At 37.1% G+C, this 22478-nt stretch overlaps 2 protein-coding genes across 2 annotated transcripts; one reads left to right on the top strand and one right to left on the bottom strand.

Moving 5' to 3' along the window:
- The first annotated feature begins 12587 nt into the window (after positions 1-12587).
- Positions 12588-15654, top strand: LOC145030653 (uncharacterized). The gene is made up of 9 exons (XM_078979039.1): positions 12588-12722; positions 13711-13833; positions 13997-14077; positions 14162-14250; positions 14345-14419; positions 14511-14572; positions 14740-14814; positions 15016-15219; positions 15330-15654. Exons 2-9 carry the CDS (start codon positions 13711-13713, stop codon positions 15425-15427), a joined length of 807 nt encoding a protein of 268 aa, XP_078835165.1. The 5' UTR covers positions 12588-12722; the 3' UTR covers positions 15428-15654.
- A 2861-nt stretch (positions 15655-18515) lies between these two features.
- On the bottom strand, positions 18516-19094 carry LOC145029497 (putative disease resistance protein RGA1). Its single transcript, XM_078978012.1, has one exon. It carries the CDS (start codon positions 19092-19094, stop codon positions 18516-18518), a length of 579 nt encoding a protein of 192 aa, XP_078834138.1.
- Between the last annotated feature and the right edge of the window lie 3384 nt (positions 19095-22478).

Below are 22478 nucleotides of genomic sequence, written 5' to 3'. Positions count from 1 at the left end.
CTGACTCGGCGAGTTGAGTCGCGAATGAAAGGGATTTCAAAGCTTATGAACTCGGCAAGTCAGTAGGCTGACTCGGCGAGTAGGGTCAACCTGGAAGGTTGACTTTAACCAGGACTTTAACTTTGACTAGAGTTGACTTAGTTGACTTTTGAAGGGCTGTCAGCCTAAGTATCATTTTGATATTGGTAGCTCAGAGAGCTAGAAGAGCAGCGGCTCAGAAGGTTGTCGGTTAGCAGACAGAGGGTATCAGCAGAGCTCAGCAGTTCAGGTGAGTTTCCTTCCAGTAGGAATGGGTCTAAGGCCACAATGTCGGCCCTTTAGCTAGTAGTAGTTTTCGGACTTCGGTCCGATGTAGAAGTTAGTATGTTTGATGCCTTCGTGGCTCAGACAGGATTTATGTGTTTTGTGTTCCGGGCTACGGCCCGATGTAGTATGCAATATATGTGTGTTCATGCTAGTTGATATGATTATGTTATGCTATGTTCAGTTAGTTCCGGACTCCGGTCCGATGCAGTTAGTCCGGACTTTAGTCTGATGCAAGGGACAAGGTCCTAGTCAGTTTCCGGACATCAGTCCGATACAGGCGGACAAGGTCCCAATCAGTTTCTGGACTTCGGTCCGATGCAGGAGGCAAGGCCCCAGTTAGTCCGTAACTTGGTTCGATGCAGTGCGCAAGGTCCAGTATGTGCTTTATATGTTATTGTATGGTATGCGGTAGTTTGGGGGGAGCTTACTAAGCTTCGTGCTTACGGTTTTAGTTTTTGGTTTTAGGTACTCAGTTTTCAAAAGAGGAGCTCGGAGAGATTGAAGTGCACACACCATAGTCAGCTAGCCTGGGAATGTTTACTCTGATAATAGAATTATGTTTTGGATTAATACTCGAAAATTATGTTATGACTTATGATGCGGTTTTTATAAATATGGTTTTAGTAATGTTTTAAAAGAAAATTTTTAGTCGTGATTTTTGGGACGTTACAAGTTGGTATCAGAGCCTTGGTTTGAGGGATTCGGACACACTTGAGAGTGTGTCTGGACTCAAACTCAGGAAACGGTAAAAGGTTTTCAAAAGAAAAGCATTTTCGAAAGGAAATTTTGGTAAAAAGGAGTTTGAGAAAAGAAAAGAGTTTTAGAAAAAGCGAAAAGAATATTTAGAAAGAAAATAACTTGAAAAAAGAAAAAGGGTGTGGTGCATGCAATCAGCCGAGCTCAAGTAAGTACTCCCAAATTACCCATACAAGTTTATGATTATCAGTTTCAGTTTCAGTTTTAGTTTCAGTTTCAGTAGAACAACATGCTAGTATAGGACTAAGGATCTAGGAGGATGTCTTATGTGCATGTTTATGTGTTTCATCCTTATGAAAATTGCATGCTAGTATTGAGTAGACAGCAGTATGATAGCCTGTTTAGGTTATGCCTGATAGTAGGAAGTTCAGCATTGTATGTTAGTGCAGCTTCTTGATTATGAGAATAGTTTGCATGAGAATGTTTCCTTTATCCGAATGTTGCTTGCTCTGTGCTTAGTGGGACTCTGGGTGATGGGAGTTAGTCATTAGGTGAATACGTCACATCACATGTGATCAGGGTTGAATAATCTCAAAGTGTTGGATTTGGCCCTATTGCACAGCTCTTGTCTGAGTCTAACCATTGTGGGGACGAGTCTTTTACTCGAAGCATTATCTGAGCCTCGTCACATGTGATGGTATTTAGGTGATGGCTAATTGGCATTACGAGGAGGCCTTCAGCAGCTGAGGACTGTTTGGGTAGAGTCATAGGTTCCCTAGGGCAAGCCTAGGATGAGAGTAGCAAAGATTAGCAGTAGAAAAAAGGGATTTGGTGGAGTTGAGGTAACTCTTGAGGAAAGTACGGATAGATGTGGAAGGTAGTATGGGCCCGTACTACTGAAAGCAGAGGATCCGTACTCGATTCAAGAGGGGTCGAGGCAAAACTAGGGAACTAGTAGAGGGTGTGAGTAGTCCCTCAGCAGTGGTGTGTATTGGTCAGTAATGTGTTATGTTTTCAGCATGGTGACGTTGCGCGAGATATCAGTGGGCAGTTCAGGCGCCGGGGAGGGATTAGGCTCAGGTTCTAGAGTCGGGCAGCATGATGATCAGATGAGGGATTTCATTTCAGCATGGATTATGCGCAACATCATTGATCAGACTCCAGTGATTTTTGGTTCGGTTAGAGAGGCCATCGTAGAGCTCATGGATACTCATCTTCAGGCCTTTAGGGTCGGGATAGTTTCAGGATAGTTTGGGGCTCGTCTAGAGACCGATTCTTATGGAGCTCGGGGATCCATCAGAGAGGGGGATTCCATTTCTGGCTTTTTCCATCAGGGGTCAGGGGTGAATGGGGCACCCTGTCCCTAGGAGAGACCTCTGCATGATTGGATAGTCAAGGAGGTTTCGCGAACCATTCGCGAGGAGTTACCCAACATCATTGGACGGGTCACTGGTAGGTTGACCGCGAAGCTCCGGGATCAGACAATGGGTTGTTCAGATAATGGATGGGGTTGACGAGGTAACGCATGAACGAGAGTCGGGTAATGAGTCAGAAAGGAAGAGGAAAACGGATGAGACTCAGGTAGCCGCAGGTTCGGGCAAGAGGCCTAAGGGGTCGGATTCGAGATCGAGGGACTATCAGAGCCGCAGTCGATACGGGAAGTGTGGTAGGACGCACGAGGGTGTGTGCAGGCGTAGAAGTGGTGGTGATGCTGGATGTTTCAAGTGCGGCCGGATTGGCCATTTTAGTAGAGATTGTATTGTTACCATCACTCAGGGGATAGATCCGATATGTTTCCGTTGTAGTCAGAGGCGCCACAAGAAGGCCCACTGTCCGAGTTTGTATACAGCAGGGCAGGTGCCAGCTCCTGCCCCTGGGACTTCGAGAACCACCAGCGGACATCCGGGGTCGGGCAAGGGCGCCCATGGCTCAGAGCCGAGTATTCCGGTTGATTTCAGCAAGGATTCGAGTAGCGCCGAATAATGGGGGTACGTATCTTTTACCTTCCTGTCAATTATTATTCATGATATTATTGTTATGTTACTGCATTGATATCAATAAGCATGTGTGTTGGGGGTATCATATTACCTGCCTATGGTTAAATTATATGCCATTTGCATACCTTGGAGTTACAATGGTGAATTGGAGGTTGTCCCCTCTAGATCAGGTTACTTCAGATGCGGTGACTGCAGCATGTATGTGTAAGATTCAGTAGTGCCTCACTACTTTCAGAAGATGTCATTCGGGTATTGATTAGTTATATCCTCAGCAGTGATGATTTAAAGCTTAAAGTGAAGTAGCTAGCGAACAGTATGGAAGTGAGTTGGAGATGTTTACCCTGAACGCAAGTTCTCAGGATGTAGTCACTAAAGCAAATTCAATGAAGGATTGAAGAGTTCTCTGTTAGTTAAGCAGAAATGGTTCGAATCTGGTAAGGGTTAGTTGGAGCGCCAACTGAGGTAACGTGGGCAGACAGCGGATTGCCCCTTTTCATGGAAGGAAGGTTAGGGAATCCTTTCGACCAGTCAGCAGTAAGGAGTTAGCCGGATCTAAGTGGGGGAGAAACCTTCGAGTATACAAGGGTAAGAGTACGCAGATCCAGAATGAGTACGCGGCCTATGAGAAGAATAGATTGTAGCAGTGATTGATGGATTGAGGAGTTCGGGATTGGGAGTTTGAGGAACTTCCCAACAGTTAGTTTATGTATTCGAGATGGTTAGTTGCTAGTTGGGAATCCAGGTTAGAGGATCGCCTGTAGGGCTTTAGTAAGTCGGAATGAGGATCTTGAGGACAGTTAGCAAGAGATGCTTATGTGTTAGTAGTCAGTAGCAAGAACAGCCTTCAGAGCATGGTAGAGCGGCGGGAAAGCCGCAACAATTTTCCAGCAACAGCCAATTAGTAGTAGAGTGTTTTAAGTCTGCGGGGGTAGCCGTAGCATTCACTAGCAGTCAGATAGTAGTAGAGTGTTGTAAGTCTGCGGGGGTAGCCGTAGCATTCACTAGCAGTCAGATAGTAGTAGAGTGTTGTAATTCTGCGGGGGTAGCCGTAGAATTCACTAGCAGTCAGATAGTAGTAGAGTGTTGAAAGTCTGCGAGGGTAGCCGTAGCATTCACTAGCAGCCAGATAGTATTAGAGTGTTGTAAGTCTGCGGGGGTAGCCGTAGCATTCACTAGCAGTCAGATAGTAGTAGAGTGTTGTAAGTCTGCGAGGGTAGCCGTAGCATTCACTAGTAGCCATATAGTATTAGAGAGTTGTAAGTATGCGGATGTAGCTGTAGCATTTATCAGGTTGGTAGGCAGCATGAGTACGTTGTTGGACGCGGGGAAAGCAGTAGTACCCACCATTCGGGTGCAGCAGTGAGGATATGGGAATCCACGGGTTAGATTTTGGATTTCCCAAATGGTTCAGTTATGGTTAAGTCGACGATTTGTCATTGGAACGTCACCTCAGTTATGAGATCAGGGAAGCAGTGGACCGCTTGGGTTCGTGTATGTTAAGGGCTACCGTTAGTCTGGGAGCCACCACTTTTAGTCTTGGATTTGATGATGTCAGGATTCGACGTATGGACCCGGTCGGTTGGATCGGGAGGTTGTTAGAGTCACAGTGTCAGGATGACTAGTGGAAACTAGTTCCATAGAAAGATTTCGTTCACAAGTCGTGGGAGCGACTAAGTAAGGATTCCTTGGGCTCCATAGTTGAATTGGAATTCAGTGTTGCAGATAACCGATGAATGATTGGAGATCACGAAGGTCTTGAGATGCCGTGGGAAGCAGCCATATAGCCAGTTCAATGTTTCAACCAATTCAGTGCTTCAGCTAGTTCAGTGTTTCAGTCAGTTCAATGTTTCAGTCAGTTTAGTGTTTCAGTCAGTTCAGTGTTTTAGCCAGTTCAGTGCTTCAATCAGTTCAGTGTTTCAAGTAGTTCAGTGTTTCAGGCAGTTCAATATTGCAGGCAGTTCAGTGTTTTAGATAGTTTCAGTGTGATGGCCAGTATTAGTATTTGTGTTGGAATTCAAGTGTTGACGGTATAGTTGGTCGATTTGAAATGGCAAGTCCCTCTCAGCAGGATCAGTTGAGTCTTCTGCCAAGTATAAGTGATCTGCAAGGATAATTAGGCAGGTAGCCTTTCTTTCTGGATGGAGGGCTCAAGTTATTGGAAGTTGAGTAGTCAGATGAGAGATAAGCAGGCTGGTTCCAGCAACATCGATTCAATATGAGTGGCAGAGTGGGTAGAACAGTTATAGATAGTCGAGGTATCTTCAGAAGTCGCTGAAAGCGACTAGGAGATTGTGATGGGGTGTAGTAACCGGTAGGAGTCCGGTAACCCAGATATGGAGACATCAGTAGGGACCAGGGTGGTCTCGGTTCATTCAGAAGGCTGATAAGGGACAACAGAAATTTTCAGTTAGTGGTAGTAATGGAAAGCTGACTATGGTAGAATTTGACTAGTTGATTGATGGGTGCTCAATACTAAGTTATAGTAGCGAGAAGTGTCCAGTGGATACTAGCGGTAATGACCCATACTAGGAGTAGCGAGAGTAGTGGATTCGGTGAAGGATGGGTCCTTCACAGTGTCATAGAAGTAGTTGGTTATGGAGTGTTTCCTTGGAAAGGCCGGAGATCGCGCAAGGAAAAGAAAGGGGTGAACCCCTAGGGTGTTCAACATAAGTACTCGAGGAGTATCAGAAGGTTTGTCAGTCGAGTAAGCGGTGTTCCTATAATCTTCAGGGTCAGAGTTGACCCGAGATTATTATCCACAAGGATTAATGTTAGTCAGAATGGCTAGGCGAAAGGCCAGTAAAGGTGGTCAGCGGATGATAGATCAACCAAGCAGAGTGTTGACAGCAGTTTGCAGGGAGATTAGCCGTAGAGAAACTTCGAGGATGAAGTTTAGTTTAAGTGGGGGAGAGTTGTAACACCCCAAAATCAGGAAGTCCAAGAAAGGAAAGGAAAACCATAAGTTAAAGGGTCGACTCGTTGAGTCCAGGGAGGAACTCGACAAGTCAGAGCGGAATCCGGGTGAAGAATAACTGACCGACTCGGCGAGTCGGCGAGTGGACTCGGCGAGTCTTGTCTGAACGAGAGAAAAACCCTAATCTGGGGGTTTGCACCCTATTTAAGGAACATTACACCTTTTCCCCAGCCTCTTTACTCCTCTTTGAGATCCAGAAGCCCTAGAATTGTGAGTGAGAGCCATTGGAAGCAAATTGGGGCATTGTTATGTGTTTTGTGAAAAAATCTTGAAGGTCAAGAAGCTTGGACCAAGGAGGTTCGTGGAGATTCGGATTCCTTTTCAGTAGGAGGATGTTTTGGAGGTAATGAATCGTTATCCTTGGCTTTCCCCTTTCTAGATCCATCTTTCATGGAGTTTTAGGGTTTCTTTGAGAGTATGTGATGAGATTTTGGTGCACAAGTTAGATTTGGAGTTGAAACTCTAGATCTGAGCTCTATTTGGATCATAGATGCAGAAAGCCCTGTTAGTTGCTATGCAAAAGCCTTTCCCCATGAGATAAGTTCCTTTCTAGCTTGGTTTTTGGCATTAGGGGACATGAAGCACATAAAGGTAGCAACTTTATGTTGCTAATGGACTCTAGAAACCCAGATCTTTGGTTTGGAGCAAAGGAGTGGCTCTGATACTCAAGATTATATGAATGAACGTATGGACTCGGCGAGTCTGGGAGATGACTCGGCGAGTCGGGCTAGATATCAGTCTTAGAGTCACGTAGGAACTCGGCGAGTCACATGGGTAAACTCGGCGAGTTGGATGAAGTTAGGCAGCAACTCGATGAGTTGGAAGAACAACTTGGCGAGTCTATTGAAGATTGCCTTGGAATCGACGAGTCTGTTCTTGGACTCGGCGAGTCAAGTCGCGAAACCCCAAACCCTTCGAGTTAAGACTCGGATCAGTGAGTTGAGTGGGGACTCGGTGAGTTGGACAGGTCAAGACTCGGAAATCAGTAGACTTGGCGAGTCATGGTATGACTCGGTGAGTCGAGCCGTGAATGAAAGGGATTTCAGAGCTTATCAACTCGGCGAGTAGGGTCAACCTGGAAGGTTGACTATGACCAGGACTTTAAATTTGACCAAAGTTGACTTAGTTGACTTTTGAAGTGTTGTCAGCCTAAGTATAATTTTGATATTGATAGCTCAGAGAGCTAGAGGAGCAGCGGCTCAGAAGGTTGTCGGTTAGCAGCCAGAGGGTATCAGCAGAGCTCAGTAGTTCGGGTGAGTTTCTTTCCAGTAGGAACGGGTCTAAGGCCACAATGCCGGCTCGTTTAGCTAGTAGTAGTTTCCGGACTTTGGTCCGATGCAGTAGTGAGTATGTTTGATGCCTTTGTGGCTCAGACAAGATTTATATGTTATATGTTCCGGGCTACGGTCCGATGCAATATGCAGTATATGTGTGTTCATGCTAGTTGATATGATTATGTTATGTTATGTTGTGTTAAGTTAGTTCCGGACTCCGGTCCGATACAGTTAGTCCGGACTTCGGTCTGATGCAGGGGACAAGGTCCCAGTTAGTTTCCGGACTTCGGTTTGATGCAGGGGATAAGGTCCCAGTCAGTTTCCGGACTTCGGTCCAATGCAGGGGGAAATGCCCCAGTTTGTCCGGAGCTCGGTCCGATGCAGTGGGCAAGGCCCAGTATGTGCTTTATATGTTATTGTATGGTATGTGGTAGTTTGGGGGGAGCTCACTAAGCTTCGTGCTTACGGTTTCAGTTTTTGGTTTCAGGTACTCAGTTTTCAAAAGAGGAGCTCGGAGAGATTGAAGTGCACACACCATAGTCAGCTAGCCTGGGAATGTTTACTCTAATAATAGGATTATGTTTTGGATTAATACTCGGAAATTATGTTATGACTTGTGATGCGGTTTTTATAAATATGTTTTTAGTAATGTTTTAAAAGAAAATTTTTAGTCGTGATTTTTGGGACGTTACTGTTGGATTGATGTCTACTACATACTGCATCGGACCGAAGTCCGGAACACATAACACAAAACATGCTTGAAACACAAAGACATCAAGCAATCTAACTACTGCATCGGACCGAGGTTCGGAACTACTGCAAACTAAACGGGTCGGCATTGTGGCCGTAGACCCGTTCCTACTGGAAGGAAGACTCACCTCGTAGTCTAGCTGCTGAATGAACTGTTCTGGAATCTATCTGCTGCTGCTCTGGTTTCACCCCGGCTACAATTTCCATTAGTACACTCAATCAAATACTGATAACTATATTGAGGGTAAAATAACTATTTTACCCCTAATCCAAGTCAACCTCTTGGTCAAAGTCAACATGCAGTTGACCTGACTCGTCGAGTTGGGCCACCAACTCGTTGAGTCCCTACTCTCATTTTTCATTTCTGCGCGCTACTACTCGTCGAGTCTGGCATAGACTCGATGAGTTCCTTATTGATACTAACACTTAGTCAATCTGCATCCGAATCGCCGAGTTGTATGAACAACTCGTCGAGTTCTCCTTCAACATATGAACACTCCGACTGTGACTCGCTGAGTTGTATGACCAACTCGCAGAGTCTGTTCTTGGGATATGAATATTGCCTTGGACTCGCCGAGTCAGGGCATTGACTCGCCGAGTCCCTCCATGAATGAGTCTGATCTTCGACTCACTGAGTCCACCTAAAACTCACCGGTTCCACTCGGTATAATACTTAGAAGGGGGAAAACTCGAGGACTCGTGACCCGATTCGCCGAGTCTGAAGAACGACTCACCGAGTCTGAAGAACGACTCGCCAAGTCGGTTGCATGCAACTTTTATGCAATCGATTCTGCTCAAAACCACTGCATACAACTTATAGATCTAGGTTCTTAAGGCTTGTTTAGCACGTAAAATTGATAAAATGGCCTAAATGTGATTATAATTGAGAATCAATCATAGAAACAGAAGGAATCTGATTATTACCTCAATAAACTCTATAGTGGGTGCAAGATCTTGGATCTTCTTCTACTCCTTTGGATCTAGCCTCCTTCTTCTCCTCAAAACTTCAAGATTCACACAAGAAATGATCAAATGCTCAAGGAATGGTTAGGGTTTGCTAAATGATGCTCTGAGGGTGAAGAAGGCGAGTTTGGGGCTCATAACATTGTTTAAATACGGTGCAAAACCCGTGGATCTAGGGTTTCTTCCAAACTGGCGGACTCGCCGAGTTGACAACTTAAACATGCTCAAAATCTCGCCTTTACTTGGCGAGTCGGCCTTCAACTCACCGAGTCCCAGCTAAAATGCCAAAAATACTTAGATTAAAATATATATCAGGAACCAGGTGTTACACTTTATTTCTGACTGACGAGACTTGTCCTGTTTGTCACAAGGCATGCTTGGACTCTTGTGGGGAGCGTGTAGTTCGTTGTAAAGAGCTCCCTGGGTTTTAAGTACCGACACAATCTGGTTAGGGATGTTCTTTTCGACATATTTAGGCGCGCTGGGGTTTCTGCCAAGAAAGAGGCACCTGTGAGCTTTCTGAATCACCCATTAGAAGGAAGAACAACACTTAGACCAGTTGATGTTTTAGTATTTAGATGGGCTGGAAGGAAGCATGCATGCATGGATCTAACAGGGGTTTCCCTTGTTGTGGGCTTGGGGAGTAGGGGTTTTCACTGTGGGGAAAATTAATTTAAAAGCTGCATCATGCAAAGTGGCAGAACATGAGAAAGCGTGCATGGAAAATCAACACACGTTTATACCTTTTACATTTGATACTTTCGGTTTCCTTGTGCCCGAAGCTATGGAGCTATTCAATAGTGTCTAACAGGTCATGCATAGTAATGTTATGACCGTAAGATATATAGATGTTGTTTTTAAAAGAATTAGTTTTGCCATCTAAAAAGGGGTTGCGACATAACTTCTTGCTCGTTTACCCGCTACGTCTATGTAAAATTTTCTTCTTTAATTAACTATTGAAATACTGTTGTTGTTTTTTTTTTTGTCTCAAATTTGACATTGCGTTTTCTAATTTTTTACAATTTTGACCACTTAACTGGTCAACTTAGTTACCTGCTGACGTGGCATAAAGATGTCAGTTTTAATGATGTGACCATGCTGACATGTCAAAATTGAATTTTTTTTCCGCAAAAAACACAAATTTTCAAATTTTTTTATTTTGACACTGATTTTTTTTTTTTTTTTTTTTTTTTTTTTTTTTTTTTTTTCAGTTTTGACACTATTTTTTTTGTTCCAAATTAGACATCATTTTTTTTTCCTAATTTTGTTCAATGTTGATCATCTTTCATTTGAAATCATACTTTTAAATACATTTTGTATAAATACATTTTTTTCATTTAAAAACCATACTTTTAGGTATGGTTTGAATGTAAAAAAATCTTTGTATTCATATAAAAATATGGTTTTTAAACGAAAAAAATGTATTTATACGGTTTAAAATATAATAAAAAAAATATTAATACGGGTTCAAATGAAAAATTATCAACATTTAATAATATTGGAAAAAAAATGATATTCGATTTGGAACAAAAAAACGGAGTATTAAAATTTTTAAAAAATAAAATAAAATAAACTTAGTGTCAAAATCCAAAAAAAAAGTGAAAAATTAGTATCTTTTGTGGAAAAAAATCAAATTTGATACGTCAACATGTCATGTCAGCATGACACGTCATCACAAATTGACACATCATCATGCTACGTCACCATATAATCTGGTTACCGGTCAAATGGTCAGGATTTTGTAAAAATCTAGAAAACACAGTGTCAAATTTGAGATAAAAAAACACAGTATCAAATTAGAATTTTAGAGAAAACATAGTATCTTTTGTGATATTTACCCTAGATGAAAGATAACAATCAACCTTTTACTTGTTTCTTCGTACTTATTGTTTTGATTTCAGAGTCAAAACCAAGTTTCTCTTCCATTCTATTATTCAAACTAGATAGTTACTAAAAAGTATCCACCAAATTAACATGTAAATAAAAACCATGTTGTAATCAATCAAATAGAAGAAGAAGCAAGAGTAACCCCATGTTAATTATTGTATTATAGTAATCAATTCAAGAAAAACATAAAACTAAAGTAGGAACATTGTATAAATTGGAAAATAAGCTTACTTGTAAGAGGTTATTTGTGAGATTATTTTCTCTCTGCTGAAAAAAAAAAATATTAACATCGTCTTTAAAGAATTGAAAAAGAGAATGTATTGCCTTAAGTTTACATTCATTGATTTATATAGATAACAATTACACAAGAAAATTCATAATAATCGGATCTTTGAAGTTACACAATAGCTTACAGATAATTACAACAATCTAATCTAGTTATTTATTTATTATTTGAATTATGTGGATAACCCTTCTCTTTAAATAGTTCTACCCAAAAGAATATGAATATTAACATTAAAACATTATACCCGTGTCATTAAATTGGATATATTTCCAATTAGAAAGGAAGAAATAGCGAGAAAAGTAAAATTTTAATTTCAATTTCACCTGAAGGATCGATTCCAATTACCAACAATGAGGGATGAAGCGGAGGTGGATGCATAGTCAATTCCTTCTGCAACTGAAGCGTGAACCTAATTATAATCAATCTGAACTTAAAAATCAAGTGTCAAGATAAACCAAATCGAATGAAAATCATATAGAAACAAAATGTACCTTTGTCAAAAGCCACAATCTTACCGGAATCTTTATCGAAAGCCACCAAAAATACGTCCGTGAAATTGAACAACACCCGATTGTATGAATCAAATTAATAATTCATAATATTAGATTTATGAAAAATTGATACAAAAACCCATGGAGTGTAAACAATTTCTCAATCTACCATGTTAGTGGAATGCGAGAATTGAAGTGGAGGGTTCGTTTTCGTCGACTCTAATTCAGATTTACTTAAAACGCAATCAGATAGCTATATGATGAGTAATATAAATAAAATTTTTACTTTTTTATCATGAGTATATCAAATTTTTGAGAGTAAGGGACATATCGATCCTCCAAAAATATGATTCAATATCAATTATAATTATAATTTTTTATTTTATCCCATTTTATTTATATAAATGTTACACTTTATATAAAATGGTGTAAAACTAATTTTTTTTTTTAAATTAAAATGTTGGAAGAAAAAGTGCACACCAGCTGAAAGGAGATTTCAATAAAAATATCGGACTCCAATTAGTCAAAATAAATATCAATTTTTTTAAAAAGTAAAGAAAAATAAAACCAAAAAGTAGACTAATGTCATATGTCAAATACTCAATTCTTTCTATTATATGGTGCAAATAACACCCCAAAAACGGTTGAGAATTATAAGGTATTTATATGACGAGTTTTAAGAAAAAAAAATAACCTTTTTCTAACTGAAATCTGACCGTTGAGGGACCAACCCGTGAGATGAACACTGCTTCCGGTCCGGTGGAAATAGAAAATTGTTCCGGCTTGTGATTTCCGGTTCAGGACTAATTTGGTCTTCTATTAATTGTCTTAATAAAAAAAAAGGACCATATCAATGCAATCATTAAACCGGCCCATTAATACGGAAAAGCCCGGCCCATTATAGAAAAAGACAAAAAAGTACAAATAAACAAGCAACCGGTTCAACGGTTTCGATCAGAGTTTAGGGCAAGCGTTGGAAACAGCTGCTATAAATACTCCAAACTGCACACAAAGACGGTTTAGGGCTTAAACAGACAAAATTGAAGCCATAGAAGAGGGCTATTTCTTCACTGTCTTATCTTATTCAATCCAATAAAGGTACAACCTTTTAATTTTTTTATGTCTATTTGCAAGTTATTCACTCGAATTCGTAAGTATTTTGCGTTAATTTGCCCATTTTACGACGGTTTTACTATTTTGTTTGTAATCCTACATGCATAAAAAGTTCATAATCAGACTAATTTACTATCGATTTGAAGGAATGATAAGTGGTTATGTTTTCCTTTTTGGTTCGAGTCTTATACTCCCTTTTCGGCGACATTTATGTTTGTTGTTCGGATTTGTCTTTTTTGTTATTTCACTGGTTGATCCTAATCGTCCAATAAAGGCAGGGTCTTTTTTGTTTCTACGTATGTTATTTGACTCCAATTTCATAAGTATATTAATGTTTGTTGTTTTGCATTAATGTGTTTCCGTGTGATTGTTTCAGTGATACTCTTATAAACTTGACTGATGAAGTTTTTACTATTTATCGAGGATGCATCATGCATGCAATCTTACATACATAAAAGTTTCCTAATTGTAAAAGTTTTCTATCGATTGTAAGAAAGAAATCATAATCCCCATTTCTTCTTCTTTTTGGTTTTAGTCATCAGGCTCCCTTTTGGGTGATATTTCCTCATATACAATAGTTACTTCCTGTTTCTGTGGTTTGAATTTATATCTGTTATCTCACTTTCTTATGATCTTATCCTAATATTCCAATAAAGGTAGCCCCTTTTCGTTTATGTCTAAGTTATTTGACTCCAATTCAAACGTATTTGCGCCAAATGCCATTTTTTATAATTGAATTGTTGGTTTTGTACTTTGGTTTTGATTTTTACACGTCTTAGTGTTTTGGAGCGATTATTTTCAGTCATGTAAGATAATGAAGTTTTTACTATTTTATGAATCCCATCTAATATTACATACATAAAAAGTTTCTTATCATACTAATTTTCTTATGATTTTATACTAATTCTCCCAATAATCAACTATCTTTTCTTTATTTGCTTTAATTTTATTTTCAAATTATATATTTTTGAAGATGGATCGATATCATAAAGTGGAAAAGCCAAGAGCAGAGCAACCAATTGATGAGAATGAGATCCGAATTACAAGCCAAGGAAGAATGCGTAACTATATCACATATGCCATGGGTTTGCTTCAGGTATATTATATATGATTATATTCCTTTTATATATATATATATATATATATATATATATATATATATATATATATATATATATATATATATATATATATATATATATATATATATGAATACTTATTTTTCATAAATAATTTTCGAGTTTTCTACACTTTGGTAGGAAAAAGGGTCATCAGAAATTGTGTTTAAAGCAATGGGGAGAGCAATAAATAAAACTGTTACAATTGTGGAGTTGATAAAGGTACCTTTTTCAATAATGAGAAAGACAAGGGCATTATTGTCTTTTTGCTATATACACAAAACTGAAGTTTTCTTTGTGTTTCAGAGAAGAATTGTAGGTCTTCATCAAATTACATCCATTGGATCCACAGATATAGTCGATACATGGGAACCCTTAGAGGAAGGCTTACTCCCGTAAGTTAAATCTTCTTAAAGAAAATAAAAAATTTTATGAAGTAAAAATATGTTTTTTAATTTATATTTTTATACAAATTTTGTGTTCATACAGTCTAGAAACAACAAGACATGTCTCAATGATAACTGTAACTCTCTCTATGAAGGAGCTCAATACATCATCTATCGGGTGAGTTTTAGCTTAAATTTTTTTTTTCTTGAAAATGCAATTTTCTTTTAAAAATATAATGTCTTTAATAAAAATTATTTTAAATTGTCAGGTATCAGCCTCCATTGCCAGCTGATCAGGTGAAAGTGGGACCTGAGTTTGAGTATGAAGGAGGTATGAAAAAATCCATTTAAATAGAAAGTAATTTTTATTGTTATAATTAGGTTAGATTTTTTTTTTAAAAAAAAGTACATAATGCACAAATAAATAAAAGTAGGGCATTATTGGTATTTCTTGCATTTTTCATTTGAACCCAATCTTGACAGTTTTTTGTTATGCAGAGGGGTCACCAACTACAAGGGGAAGGGGTCGTGGTGGAAGGGGAAGGGGTAGGGGAAGGTCCAGGGGCATTTCTGGTATTATCTAATTTCCAAAAAAAAATCAATTCAAAAACTATTTTTGGTTTATAACAAGTGTTTGAATACAGAAAAACACAACATACTTTCATCTATTTAGCCACTTAACTACTTTTTATCGGGATTAAATTTTTCTTAACTTTTTTTAAAATTAATTTTTTTTTTTTTAATTAATAATGATTGTTATATAATTAATTATAGGGAATGGGTATGCGCAAGGGGGGGAGTATGATGATGGGGGGTGGGATGGGCCCCATGATTTCCCAAGGGGCAGAGGGGGGAGAGGAAGAGGAAGAGGACGAAGTTTCAGAGGACGTGGAAGGGGAAATTACAATAATGCCCCTGCTTATGTGGATGATCATTATGATGGAGGATTTAATCAAGAACCACCCATGCAAGGCAGAGGTACTTCTGATTTCTCACATCTTAGGATTTATTTACAAAAACAATATAAGATTTTTTTAGCTTTTTTTTTGTAAATCAAGTTTTATACATTTTGATAATAAATATTGAAGGACGTGGACGTGGGAGGGGACCACGTGGCAGGGGACGTGGGTTTAGATCAAATGGGCCGATCCAGTCAGCAGCAACAGTGACAGCTGGAGGTGCATAAACATAAACATGCAAGGCTTGGTTTCTTTGGTGTGGTTTATTATCTTATGATGATGATGATGATGATGATGATGATGTTTTGTATTGTTTGTTGATTTTGTTAAAGCTAAATTAGGACAGGAGGACAAAATCAGTTTGTAATAGTTTTAGACTAATTTTTAGTAGCTTTTTAAACCTTCATGCCAGCCATTTTTATAGTGAGCTTGAGCTTATATTTTTTATTTGTAACTTTTTTGTTTCTTTGTAGAATTTGTAGGTTTATAAAATACTTGTTTAACAAGACTTGAAGTAGAGTAATTAGTTTCTCATTTATTCATATAGGGGTGTTTGATAATTGATATTGCTTATTAAAACAACTAATTTTTCTTGTGGAAAAAACAAGGGATAATTACTTATAAGGGTTGCATAGTTTGGGTTTTGTTCATTTAGTTTTTAAGTTGTTTTTTGTTGATATATTACCATAGTATCATTGAACTTGTTTAGACTTTGGACTACTCAACAAAGTTAAATCTGTAAATTTTTTTTAAACGGCAAATCTAATATAATCTTTAATTTAATTACAAAATTTCTTGGACATGGGTATTTGAACCCATGATTATGAGTTCCATAATCAGTAAAAGTGGATCTTTAGTTTTTTGAGATCTTAATGAACAAAATGAATCTATAGCATAACACCCATGGGTGGTCTGCATTTCTAGTTAAGCATAAAGGAACAAAAATGGATAAGAGGAAAGTAGGAAACAAACTAGATGAATGTTGGTGGATGGATGAATCTACCCATTATAGCATCATACTTTGAAATTATTTCTTATTAAAATGAAGTCCTTTCCTTCCAATTCATTCAATTGTCACATCATATTCATATCAGTTTTTTCTTTTTTATCTTTTACAACCCATAACATATGTAAACCCTATCTTTCCCAACCTCTTTGCCACTTCATTTTTTTATTTAGTTAAATTAAAAAATATAAAATAAAATAAAACATAATATTTTTTTCTTTAAAAAAAATAAACTTTTACTAATTTTTTTTCTAAAATAACATTAAGTGGGAGAACGAATTGTAATGAATAACTATTTTCGATATATATATATATATATATATATATATATATATATATATATATATATATATATATATATATATATATATAATGTCACAGATGGATATATGCATGCTATGCCTTATTTATTTATTTTATTTTAATAAGATGCATGACCCGCAATGCAAAGCAAATAGATAAAGTTTCATGCGGTTTCTAAAAGCCGCTCACTTAAACCGCCTGCATTAAAGGAACAGCAACCAGGCAATACCAACCAAAAAACTTGCAACCCGCGGCTCTATTCCGTTCATCCTTAGGGCATTGTATTTTAAAAAATCTATCCATAACAATGAGTAACAATTACACATTGGCCACTCCTATAATTGTGTATAATTTTCACAATACAATTCTATAATAGAAGTTTTTTTGGAGTATATATAACTATTCATTTCATTTTATACAAACTAAAACTAGAACAGCAGAAAAAGAACATAACAAACTCAAACGATAGATGATGTATAATGTATCAGCTCCTTAAAGAGAGAGCGAGAGAGTAATATTGATCATAGAAACAAGCTTTGTGGTTACCAGACTGCAGAATCATAAAATGTGAATGAATAGAAATAAGAGACATACTTTATTATGCAAATTCAAGTACAATGAATAAGGATATGCGTTGGATCTTTCATAAATACGTCATTCCCTTATTTGCCATTTTTATAAATAAAACTGGTCAAATCATAATGGGAGTTTATTGTTGAACAAAATGAGAGATGATACAACATTTTTATACATTAACAGACCCTAACTAACTAAATAACTATCTCTTTTTACACTATTTCTCCATTTAATATGACATCATCAGCTTCACAAAGCGCTCCTCTTTTGACTGTTTCTTTATCTATGTAAGGTTGTGTATGCTGTTAATGGACATGAGATTATCACATGTTCGTATCTCTTATGGAAATGAGAGGGTAAGGATGATATTCGTCAAAGAGAACGATCTTTGGGCATTCAGAACTGGATAACTTCTTGAGAGCATCTTCTTTGTTGCTAATTTCTTTTAAATTGAAAATACAAAGCCTTCTACTAAGGTGTTTCAAAAGCCCGAGCATCTTCTTTGAGAAATCAAGATATTGGAGATGCACTAACTCTCCAATTGAATCGTCTATCTTCGTTAATTTACATCCATTGAATTTTAGGATTCATATGCACTTCAAATATTGAAACGAAATGGTGCTTTCAACTTCACCCTTGAAGAATAATGTATGCAAAGTCCTAGTTGTGTTATCATCTTTGAAGACCATAAAAATCAATTTTTAAAAGAGATGTTGATTCAAAGATTATCTTTGCTATAGTGGTGATGTTTAACCTGAGGAATACGTATAATATCATTGTTTTTCGGAGTCACCCGACATAAGTTTTCATGTTTGGAAAGTGATAAAGCAAGATCATGCACCAGATCATGCATACTACAACTATCGATGTAACCATACTCATCCCTTTTAACATCTTGTAACAACGAATTACTTACCAAAATCTGGAAAATATCATTTCCCACATCTTCTATCTCCTTGTTTTTCTGTCTCATCCGTTTGAACCAACCCCAAAACCATCCAAAGTTGGATTAGTTCTTCCCTTTTTATGACTTTTTCCTTTTGTAAGATGGAACAATATGCAAAGCATTGCTTCACAGTATAATTGGGCAAATTATCAAAGGTTAGTTTCAAGTTATTTTGAACTATTACGTACTTCTTCTAGATCCCAAACTTTGCTATTTTTTATGGATAACCATTTCTCTTTCACATTGTAATTTCATTTACTAGCAATGGAAAACCACAACATTTTTACACAATCTCGCGCCCTATCTCCTCCAATTTATGCAATGATGCTTGTCCTAGCACAAAAGCTCTTTCTTTAAAGATGGACCGACAATGATCATCCTATAGACCTTGCAAAGATTCAAGCATCTTTGCAAGAAGTGCGCGGAAAACAACCTTAACCGACACACACAACCAAGCTCTACCTTCAAAATATTGCTCGATTTTTTAATTATTGTAGATTGACTTAACCAAACTTATTTTTCCAATTCCACCCATGCCAACAATAAGAACAATCGTGAGTTTTTCATCATCTTCCCTCCGAACAACTTCGAATTCGTCTAAATATGGATTAGTTTCCCGATAGAGACAATCTGGAACACGAGCAAACTGTTCGTTTTGTAGCCCTAAAAGGTTTGCTTGCTTGTTGAACTGTAACAACTTCTTGCTGATGTTTTCAACTTTATGCCCAATTTCTCTACGAAATGAAAACTTTTTCAAACTCGGAAGAGAAGGTACCTTTCTTGCGATCCGATCTGGTTTCTTTACCTCACTTCTCAACATTTCGTAATGAACCTTATCCAACACATCATCAGCTTCACCAACTACTTGTTTTGGGTGTTTCAGCCATAGAATCACAGCCTCTGTTCCTTTTTGTCTCTCAGCATCGCGCAACTTGGAACAATTTAGGTCTACGGTTTGATGAGGAGTGTCCAGCTTCTGTTTGCAACCGAAAGCAAGGGCGATCTCGTTGGCAGCTACTAACACAACCGTTGTCAGTATACCTTCGGCGGCTGCTTCAGCCATTTTTACTGAGAAAGAAAAGAGAAATTCGATGTGTGTGAGACCGATAATGCAATTCGATAGCCTCATAAAGATAATGGATATGAATTGTGATAAGAGAATGGGCCAAACAGGAATCGATTTTGATGCCCATTTGAAAAAAAAAAAAAAGCTCATTTATTTTTTGAAGTTTTAGGGTTTACCTCGGATAAGAGAATGGGCCTAAAGTGACGATTGTGGAAAACTGTAATTTTGGCCACAGATTATAATTTTGGAAAAAAAAGATAATTTTATAGAAGGTTTAGTCCAATTTTATTAAAAAAAAAAACTAAAATGAATGATTTATCTTTTACATTTTGTTTTCTTAACTCAAAGATAACCATTTGTTGATTTTCAAACATTGATTATCTTTTTTCACACAACGAGACAAAAACAAGAAAGTTTGAAAATTCCAATGTACTCAAACACAAATATATTTTTAAATATGAAGAACAAAACACTACAAGATCTTTACCTCCATCGTCGTCGCCACGACCACCACCACCACCAATCAATACAACCATCACAGCCGGAAGATATGCACACAACCACCAGTCAACACCGCCACCGGTGCTGAACCTTTTTAAAAACCCTCATATCTGAAAGTCGTCGTCACCTTGAACTTGAAAGTCGTCGTCATCTTAAACTTGTCACTGCTACCAGAGCAGATGAACCAACATTTGAAGATCTAGGGTTTTTTTGGAGGCCAAATTTAAGCATCTAGGGTTGTGTCGTCGTCACCGCTACTAGAGAAAACAAATCATTTCTAATACCCAGTGGTCCGGCGATAGAGGTGGTGCCGACGGTGGTCCAATGAACCAAAGATCTGCAAACAAAGAATCGATGTTTGGGGTTTTCCTTATAAAAACTGAAGTTAACGAGGGACGAAATACAAGATGGTGGAGACTCCAGGTGGCTTCGACGAGAGGGTGGCAACTCCGATAAGAGGGTGTCAATTGATATGTTTTTCCAGCAACTTTATATATATATATATATATATATATATATATATATATATATATATATATATATAAAATGAGAGAGAGAGAGAGGTGCGATGGGCGAGTTGTATTTTTTATTTTTAATTTAAATATAGTAAAGCAAACAAAAAGAAATAAAAATGACAAAAAAATTCATTTTAACCACTTCCAAGTTTGGAACGGACCAAAATCGCAACAAAAAAAACTATTTTGGACTATTGATGCACCTCAAAAACTTTTTGGATCAAAGTGATAGTTTTCGACATACCACATGTAGCATTCGTAACACCTCAAAATTTAAACCCACTTTTCATTTTTAAATTACCAAAATAATGTTTACAAACCAAGTCGTCCAAAAACATAAGTGTTAAAAACAAACATCATCATGAAATATTAGATCTTGCCTTGAATCGAAGACAATAATCAGAAATAGAAGACGTACCTTTCGTGAGTTGTCGAAGGGAGTCACGCAAAGAATGAACGTGTTCAACAGATACGTTACTGTAAGAAGCTTCAAGAACAAGCTAGATGTTACGAGTCATGGTGAGACCAAGAACTTCGGCTGCAACTTCTTCAGTCAGAGAAGATTGCAAGAGAATAATAGCTCGCTGATCAGCTTCAATCCATACTTGATAGTTTGGATTGGGAAGAGATTTTTCTTCAACAGTAATGGTAATCGATGGAGCAGGAGAAGAACCATCAAGATGCCCTAATAGCTTTTGATAAGTAAAGATGGGAAGAAGATGATTATGCCATAAATGGTAGTTGCTGGAGGAAAGCTTGATTGTCATCAGGTGCAATAGAGTATTCATGGAGAAAGCGTTATCTTGAGAAGAAGAAGAAGAAGAAGAAGAAGACTCTATCATGGTGAGATCCCAGGAAGAAGAAAGAGACGAATAGGTTTAGAAGGGGGAAATCGGATGAATGAGTGATACCATATAACAAGTAATAAAATCAACCCCATCAATTAATGAGGAGAGAATCGATTATATATAACGGATTTATTACAAATACCCCTACAAATAAGGAGATAAATAAATACAATAAATAAGATGAATACACAAGAATATTATCCACTAATAAATACCAATCAAAAAAACATTTTTTTGATAAACTATATGTACAACATGTACAACATCAAAATGCAAATGTACAACATCATCAAACAATAATAAGAATTATTATATCAAAATATTCATATTATTAAACATTGTAACAAAAATATACAACCACATAATGCACAATTTACTCAGTACACACTTGTACAATCATACATCTACTTATCAAATACTATCAAAACCTAAAGGCTACTAATAAAATCTACTAACTATCAAATATAACACATAAATCTAAGAAAATACAATAATAAAACACAATAAAATGTTGTTTTTTTTACAATTTTTTTGGAATAATTAATATGAATAATAAGGCCTAAATTGATAAATGATGATTAAAACACAAAACAAGTAAAGATCTTACCATATTATTGAGATTATTTATGAAATCGTCCATAATTGCATATGCGGTAAGAAAATCGTTTCCAACGAGAATGAAAAATGAACCAAACAAAATACGTTTTTATAGTTGGGTAGGAGCTTGGTTCGTATATGGCTACCTATGTTCGCAGATGGACTAATCCATCTGCAAACGTACAAGTCGATGAAGCATGCCTGCGCTTTACAAGCTTGTACGTTTGTATATGAACTAGTCCATCTGCGAACATAGGCTTTCCATCTGCGAACCTGATGACTATTTTTGCAATTTTGGTTTTTTTGCTCTTTTCCACAAAGTAATTATCGTTTTTTGCTAAATTTGCAATTTTCTCAAAGAAATAACAATCTTCGGTAACAAGAAAGATTAACCAACCAGTAAGATCTAACATAATAGAAAATACATATGTTATCAAATAGATTACTCGCAAATGTAATCATCAAAGATCGAAGAACATATACAGAAGCAAACCAATAAAAAAAACAAACAAAACGTGCGTTAAGGGGGTGTTTAAGATTACTTTTAAAGCCTAAAAGTCTTTTTGTAAAAATTCTGTTGAGAAAACAAAAGCCAAAAATGGATTTTAAAAAGTGTTTGGGTAATATTTTTTGACCTTTAAGTATGATTTAGCTTTAAAAGTCTAAAAGTTACAAAAAGTCACATTTTCTTGACTTTTGAAAACCTATTCTTTTCTTCTTTACAAAAAGTTATTTTGAAAAGAACTTTTGTATTTTTCAAACATCTTTATAACTTTTTAGAAAAGTTAAAAGGTAAAAGTCATTTAAAAAGTATTCTCAAACACCCTCTAAAAAAGTTAAGTTTCTTTTATCATAAAAAATGTGTTTTCCCAAACCAAAATACGAGATTAAAACAATACTCATCTATATCTATATCTATA

The sequence above is a fragment of the Lactuca saligna genome, chromosome 2, assembly GCF_052625555.1.
Source record: "Lactuca saligna cultivar CGN05327 chromosome 2, ASM5262555v1, whole genome shotgun sequence".
Classification (NCBI taxonomy): Eukaryota; Viridiplantae; Streptophyta; class Magnoliopsida; order Asterales; family Asteraceae; genus Lactuca; species Lactuca saligna.
Note: the sequence above shows the minus strand (reverse complement) of the source record. Positions and strands in the feature narration are given on the sequence as shown.

Coding starts and splice junctions, on each gene's coding strand:
- LOC145029497 (XM_078978012.1), bottom strand. CDS start 19,094: ATGGCTGAAGCAGCCGCCGAAGGTATACTGACAACGGTTGTGTTAGTA.
- LOC145030653 (XM_078979039.1), top strand. CDS start 13,711: ATGGATCGATATCATAAAGTGGAAAAGCCAAGAGCAGAGCAACCAATT. Junction 14,251..14,344: donor TTAGAGGAAGGCTTACTCCC/GTAAGTTAAATC, acceptor GTGTTCATACAG/TCTAGAAACAACAAGACATG. Junction 15,220..15,329: donor ACCACCCATGCAAGGCAGAG/GTACTTCTGATT, acceptor TAAATATTGAAG/GACGTGGACGTGGGAGGGGA.